The sequence below is a fragment of the Ursus maritimus genome, assembly GCF_017311325.1.
Source record: "Ursus maritimus isolate PB19 chromosome X unlocalized genomic scaffold, ASM1731132v1 scaffold_X1, whole genome shotgun sequence".
NCBI classification, from domain to species: domain Eukaryota; kingdom Metazoa; phylum Chordata; class Mammalia; order Carnivora; family Ursidae; genus Ursus; species Ursus maritimus.
Genome location: NW_024423319.1, coordinates 89,240,225 through 89,248,126, shown reverse-complemented (window position 1 = coordinate 89,248,126; position 7,902 = coordinate 89,240,225). Strand labels below are relative to the sequence as shown.

The following is a 7,902-nucleotide window of genomic DNA, read 5'->3' as shown; positions in this document are numbered from 1 at the left end:
AAAAAAAAAAAAAAAAAAAAGGAAAGATCTTATTTTAAAAAATAAATAAAATTCAAAAAGGTCTAAATATTCTTGGCCTAAAAATAAGTTTTTTTATACTCTAAAATCTTAAAAAAAAAACTGTTGGAGAAATTCAGTTTTGCAAACTTTAAAGTGAATATAAACGGTTGCCACTTAGGGAATACTAGGTTATTAAAAAAAAAAAACCAACAACACAATGTCAAACTTTAAACAGGTGAAGGTGTTGCTTCTCCCATCTTGGAAGATACTGAGATGCTCAGTTTGAGTATAAAAAATGCTGTCTTCTAAAGGCCATCTAATGTTACCATTGTGGTTACATGTTGCATTGCAGAAAATCCAACATAATTTTGGGTAAAACCTAAGTGAAAGAAAGGGAGAACAGTGACCCTTACAGTACGTTTGTTTTTCTAAAATAGAACTTGATGCTTTTTATGCAAAGTTTAAAACTTCATACAGTAAATTTTCACATTGGATTTGTTGAATTTGAGCATTCCTTTAGGAAGTGGTTATTATGTTAAATTTTAAGTGATGTGAATAATTTTTGAGTTGCTCAGTGCAGGATACTGCTGCTTTGACTTGGTAGAAAGTTTGTTCTAGCCTTCCTGGTTATACCTAAATGTCTTCTGGAAGACAAGCTCTATAGTGTCTTGGAACTGCATCTTGAAATCAGGTAAAATAGTGTGATTCCCATCGGTTTCCTCCACTTGGATTGAATGGGATTTACTAAGAAAGGTAGCAGTGTTACTCTTGGATAACTTAGTTGTAGCGTATCTTTGATAAATTTTTTCCTATTTAAAGCTTTCCAAATTATATCTGAAAACGTTGTTTTCCAATTATTACCTCAGATATTCAGGAACGCTGCATAGTACATTATAGAAAGGGAAAAGAAAGTTACATATTTTGAGAAATACTGTGTGTTTGGTATTTGCAAAACACCTTTATTAAAATAATCCTCGTAGCTTTTTTGTGGGTGCCATTATCTCAGTTTTAAACACCTGTGAAAATAGAGTGGACGTTACTGGCATTTAAGATAGGTAGCTTGTTAAGTGGCAGAGGTGGGATTTTGAAATAAAAGTTATGTTTTAAAAAGCCAGAAAGTATTTTTAATTGCTCCATACCTTTTTCTTGCTCTTAATCTTTCAATCCTAGCCTACTGAGGAAAAGGTATCAATTCTTACGTGGTGGGAGAGAGAGCAGAGTATGTTGTGCTGAGACCTGACATACCTGCTCAGCAGTACTGGAAATCTTGAAGTGTAGAGAACTTGACAGAGGTAGAAGAAATCTAGAAACCAAGGGATAGAAAGGTGAGAATTATATAAGAGGAGATAGGGATGGCAAGCAGCTTGAGGCTTTTGTCAGTGGGATATTCTGCAAGAAGCAGATGATGATTGAGTTCTGTGGTCAGAGTAAAAGGTATGTTGTTTGGCGGAGAGGTTACACTTCTCCCTTTCCATTTACCTTAAAGTTATTTTGTTTAAAGGGATAGTTCTTTAGTAATCCACAGAACACATTTATTTAGAATAATTTATTTCCAGACTGTTGCCAATAGTTTCGATTTGTCTGTAGATGGGGGTTATTGGGATACATATAGATAGAAGGATATTGAGCATAAAACAACATGAGGACATGATTTTAAGGTGTTTTAACTCAAATGATCTCCAAATGTTAAAGGACTGTAAAGCAAGAGAGCAGTCAGTGCTATATATATAAAATTTTATTGTGAGAAATTATATTTATCATTTTAACCATTTTTAAGTGTAAAATTCAGTGGCCATTAAGTACATTCACATTGTGCAACCATCACCATCATCCATCACCATTCATCGCGAGAACTTTATCTTCCCAAGCTGAAACGCACCTATTGTTAACTTCCCAGTCTCCTCTCTCCATAACCTTTGGTAACCACCTTTCTACTTTCTTTATTAGTGTAGGCACCTCATATAAGTGTAATCACAGAATATTTGTCTCTTTGTGATTGGCTTATTTCACTAGCATAGTGTCCTCAAGGGGTCCTCAAGGTTCATCCATGTGGTAGCATTTGTTAGAATTTCCTTCCTTTTTAACACTAGAGAGTATCTCATTGTGTGTGCATACCACATTTTGTTTATTCATTCTTTTGTCCTTGGATTGCTTCCTGGAAAGACTTTAAAGAGAGATACTATTGGTGCAGTGGACAAGGTAATAGAATTAATTCTAGAGTTGTTAACTTTCTACTTGTGCTTTGGTCAAGTTACTTTTTAGATGCTTGGTTTTCTAATTTTAGAAAAAGACCACATTCTGTGTAAATGGTAGAGATTTGCAAAAAAAAACAAAAACAAAAACTAAAATAAACCGGACTTTAACTTTTTGGTGTGCCTCAGGATTTGTCTTCTCTCCTAGATTTTCCCCATGCTTGGGAATATTATTATTGCTAATTCCTACTGCCCCATAAGATTGAGACCCACTCCTCTCTGTAGGTGGTACCCTGCTGGAGGTTGTGTTTATGGGACGGTGGGGGGCTCTGAGGTTATACTAATTTTGTCCATCTCCTTTGACCCTTTTGTGAAAACTGGCTCTATGTTCAAGATCCCCAAGTTTTGCTTCAATTCCAGACTTGGAGAGCGAACTATCTAGTGGATGTTTCCACCTGTGTTTCAGTATTCAAAACTAGTCCTCACTGACATCATTACTACTTAACCACCATCCCCCTTTGAAACGAAGTAGAAAGGAAAGGAAGCCTGGAGTCCAGTATTGTATAAACAAAGGAAGCTCAGAGGTTCAAGAAGGGAAGGAGGGGTAGTGGTGGCCGCTTGTATCTCATGCTGAGAAGAGGGCACACAGGGTGAACAGCAAGAAGTAGTTATTCAATTTGTCCGTTAGTAGAGCATTGATGGTCTATGAATCAGACCATCTCCCTTTTCTCTCCTCTCCAAATGTATATATTCGCAAAGTTTTGCATGTGGTTTTAGGGGAGTTGCTCTTCAAATCCATCCATAGTCCTCAGTAAGACCCACTGGCTTAAAGCAATTTTGGTAGCTTAGACCCAGCCAGATGATGATGGAAAATGAAAGAGGTGAAAGGAGAGGCAGAGACATTCTTCTTAAGATTTTTGGGAAAAGGGAAGGGCAGAGATTGGTGGTTCTTCAGTAAGGAAGACTCAAGCATATTTATAGACGAAGAACAAGGCATCCAGGAAAAGAACGAGGGGATCATCCTTTGGGGAGAGTATATAAGTGGATCATGAAGCCAGGTCGGGAAACGAAGGGAAGAAGTTGGAACAAATTTGAAGTGGAGAAGAATCAAGTTGAAATGATTAGCCGATAATTTTGAGTGGTAAGAAAAGAAAGGTACTCAAATAATTTGCCAGCAGACCCAAAATGACTGTAAAGAAAATTACTGGCTAGTTTCTCCAGGTTTTTAAAATTGTTTACTTAGTGAATTTTTTTTGTAATGTAGGGTGTATGAATATGGAAAACAAAAGAGAGGCTGCTCAATCATGTTCTCTTTTGTATTTTCACTTTATGTATTAAGCATTTTTATGTGTCTGTTTTTAGCCTCACTAATACTTGATACTATCGGTTTTAAACTTTGTTGTTGTTACACAAATTTGATAAGTGAAACAAAATCTTGTTAAGGACCTATCTCTGGGTTAAGTGATTATATTTATTTATTTTTAAAGATTTGTTTATTTTTAGAGATTTACTTATTTTAGGGGTGCCTGGGTGGCTCAGTCAGTTAAGTGTCTGACTTCGGCTCAAGATGTGATCTCAGGGTTGTGGAATCGAGCCCTGTGACCCCGAGATCATGACCTGAGCCAAAATCAAGAGTCAGACGCTTAACTGAGCCACCCACGTGCCCCAAGTGATTATATTTAAATTGGAGATAAACATGGACTGTTCTGGATTAAATGGAAAATATGGTCGCCTTATAGTGAAATACCTATAACTCATCAGCTAAGGCTCTCAATGTGATGGCACAATTCTCAATCACCAGGGGAGAATTTATGGAAAGTACTGATGGCTAGGCTTCACTCTCAAATACAGTACTTTATTCAGTCTGGAGTGGGGTGTGCACATCAGTGTTTTTCAGAGCATCTCAGATGAGATGAGAGCCTTTGGTCAAATGAATGTAGAATTGAGGGTTTTTTCTGTGACTGAATCAAAATGGCAACTAAATACCTCGATAATGTCTTTGGAATCCCAAAAGAAAGATGAAACCTGTAAGGCTGTGGTTTGGTACAAGCTGATCTACAGTTACCAGTTTAAGTTGAATATGGTATTAGAGACTTAGCTTTTCACCTTACCCCTCTCATTATATAGCCACCTTCTCTTGACTAGATTCACTGGTAATACTAAGATTGAACAGTTCCTTAATTCATGATTTTTAAATCTAAAACAAATGTACTTTTTTTCCTTATAGGTTATGCAATGGTCTCTGCAAGATGGTTTATTCTTGAATTGGAGCTTTTTAAGACTGACAAATGCTGGTACTTCATCTTCTATAAGTGGACTATAATTTCTTTTCTCAAGACAACTACATAAGCAGACAAAATTGCAAAGATCTGCCCTGTGTCGAGTATGACAGCCACGACTCGTGGCTCTCCAGTAGGAGGGAATGACAGCCAGGGCCAGGCTCCTGATGGACAGTCTCAGCCCCCCCTCCAGCAGAATCAGGTAGGATGTTTAAGATACTAGTTAAGCTACATTGGTATGTCTACTATGAGATACTAAACAATGGAGCATGTTCTGGGGCGCCTGGGTGGCTCAGTTGGTTAAGTGTCTGCTTTGGGCCCAGGTCATGATCACAGGGTCCATGGGATCAAGCACATCATGATGTTGCCTGCTTGGCAGGGAGCCTGCTTCTTCCTCTCCCTCTGCCTGCCACTCCCCCTGCTTGTGCTCGCTCACTCTCTCTCTCAAATAAATTAATGAAATCTTTTTTAAAAAAATGGAGCATATTCTGAATAATTCGTGAAGTAACCATAAAACTGTTATTTAAAGAAATAGAAATAGGTCTCACAGTAATAAGAAAGCTCAAGCACTGTAGATGGTGATGCTTGAGTATGTAGCCCCTCTTTTGCTGGTGTCTTACCTGGTCAGTTATCAAATGAAGTATTTAAGCCCTGTGTCAATTCCAGAGCAAAGCATTAAATCATTCAGTGTAGCCTGTGTTAAAGAGCATGGACTCAGGTCATGGTGTTTGTGTTCAGATTTGAGCTTTCCACCGTACTAGTCTTATGACTGGCTAAATTTTATGACCTCTGAGCCTCAGTTTTTCCTCTGTAAAATGGGCTTAACAGTAGTAACTACTGCATGGGATTGTGAAGAGGATCAAGTGCAATAATGTTTGCAAAGAGTTTAAAATAGATTTTGATATCAAGGTTTTATGCTGGTCTTAAAACTCAGGATAACATTTTTTTTTCTATTCTGTGGATGAATTTGTGTAAGATTTGTTATTTTTTCATTGATTATTCAGATTTTATTGGTGAAACCATCTGGCCTGGGGTTTCATTTGTAGGAAGGTTTTAATAGAGACCAGCTTTTTTTTTAATAGGGGAATTTTCTGATTTCTATATTTTTGGGTGGGTGTGTATGTGTCTTTTGGTAAATTGTGTTTTTCAGGGAATTTGTACACATCTAGATTGTCAGATTTATAGAGGTAAAGTTGTTTCTTGTATCCTTAGTATCTTTTTAATATCTCAAAGTCCATGGTAATCTCTCCTTTCATTTCTGATACTGCTGATTTGCGTTCCCTCTCCCGATACTCTTTCCTAGGGTTTAATCAATTTCATTAAACTTGCCCCAAAACCAACTTTTGGCTTCAGTTCTCTCTCCCCTCCCTACTTGTGTGCTTTCACTGTTACGTCTTTGTTCTTTCATTTCCTTTGAATTTGCCCTGCGATTACTTTCTCTTTTCTTGAAGTGGAAGTTTAGTAATTGATTTTTTAAAAAATCAATACCTCTTTTTTAAAAAAAGATTTTATTGATTGATCGATCGATTGAGTGCATGAGCAGAGGGAAGGGCAGAGGGAGGAGACTCTCCGCTGAACAGGGAGCCCCACGCGGGTCTCAGTGATCCCGGCCCGAGCCAAAGGCATACGTTCAACCAACTGGGCCACCATCCCTCAGCTACTTTTTCTATACGCAAATAAGACAGACATACTAAAATTTGTTATGTGCAGCTCAAACAACATTTACAGGTGAATTTATAGCCGAGGTGCATGCACATGAATCATAGACATGCTGCTTACGGTTGGTGCACGTTTATGTAGAATTCTGTATGGATAAATTTTTAGGCAGAAATATTGTAGGGTCCTTAAGTTTGTCACTTGGGGATAAGTTCTTGTCCAGTTATTATAGATTAGATAATCTGTTACAGGAATGGTAGAAAAGACACGCACATGTGCACTCTCTCTCCCTTTGCCCTTCTTTCTTTTCCCTCTGCCATTTTAGAGAAGTAAGTCAGGTTTTAACTTTATTTTTCCAAATAAATGTGTCACCTTTATTCTTTTTCCTCTCCAGTTCCCACGTTTAAGCCATAAAATACTGAAGTGTATAGTCACAGGTATTGGACAGAATCATTAAGTCTTTCTTGTGTCATAAATTTGTTACCTGGCATTCAGGTTTCTTTAAACATAGTCATAGGTTTGTGTTGGATGCTAAAAAATCTGTTTTTTAAACCAGGAGCTAGTAGAGCTTCAGTCTGTTTCACTCTCTTTTCTGTTTATTTTATTTATTTTTTTTTTTAAGATTTTATTTATTTATTTGACAGAGACAGCCGGCGAGAGAGGGAACACAAGCAGGGGGAGTGGGAGAGGAAGAAGCAGGCTCATAGCAGAAGAGCCTGATGTGGGGCTCGATCCCACAACGCCGGGATCACGCCCTGAGCCGAAGGCAGACGCTTAACCGCTGTGCCACCCAGGCGCCCCATCTGTTTATTTTTTTAAACATTTTTTATTTAAATTCAATTAACATACAATGTATTATTGGTTTCAGAGGTAGAGGTCAGTGATTCATCAGTCTTAAATTTTACTTATTTTTAAAATTCAAGTATAATTAACATACAGTGTTATATTAGTTTCAGGTATACAGTATGATTCAACAATTCTGTACCTTTCTCAGTGCTCATCACAGTAAATGTATTCTGAATCCCTTTCACCTGTTTCACCCATCCCCCACCTACCTCCCCTCTGGCAGCTACCAGTTCTCTATATTTAAGACTCTGCTGTATGTTAACTATAATAGAATTAAAGGGTTTTTTTTTTTTTTTTAATTTTTTTGGGGGGGACACCTGGGTGGCTCAGTTGGTTAAGTGGCTGCCTTCGGCTCAGGTCATGATCCCAGGGTCCTGGGATTGAGCCCCACATTGGACTCCTTGCTCAGTGAGGAGTCTCCTTCTCTCTCTCTCTGTGTCACTCTAGCAAATTAAAAAAAAAAGTTTGTGTCCATTTGTTCTTGTTTGTTTGTTTCTCAAATTCCGCATATGAGTGAAATCATGGTATTTGTCTTTTTCTGACTTATTTCACTTAGCATTATACCCTCTAGAAACATCCCTCTTGTTGAAAATGGCAAGATTTCAAATTCTTTTATGGCTAAATAATATTCCATTGTATCTTCTTTTCTGTTTTATACCCGTATTGTGCATGGAGTCCTAACTTCTTTTGCAGTGTTTTGTGGCTTGCATGGCTTTAGACAAATACTAAACCTGTACTCCAGTGTTACTTTTATTTTAAGGTACACCTGATAATTTTTAGAGCTCTTCAGTTTGTGATATTCACCTGTTAATGCATCTGCATTATGTTCTCTTCCATCTAATAGCTCTTGACGTTTTTTTTTTAGAAGACTGATGATTAAAACAACAAAAGAACAAAACCATATTCTTAGCTATCTGTAAAATCCCTCA

At 37.5% G+C, this 7,902-nt stretch overlaps 1 protein-coding gene across 3 annotated transcripts in view; it reads left to right on the top strand.

Moving 5' to 3' along the window:
• The window catches only part of USP9X (ubiquitin specific peptidase 9 X-linked), a 165,401-nt gene that overhangs the window by 57,250 nt on the left and 100,249 nt on the right, over positions 1-7,902 (top strand). For all 3 annotated transcript variants that reach the window (XM_040632858.1, XM_040632862.1, XM_040632856.1), the window contains exon 2: positions 4,420-4,673. In XM_040632858.1, the coding sequence (XP_040488792.1) occupies positions 4,578-4,673 (96 nt within the window). In that variant the 5' untranslated portion in view covers positions 4,420-4,577. The remainder of the gene's footprint in view (positions 1-4,419; positions 4,674-7,902) is intronic.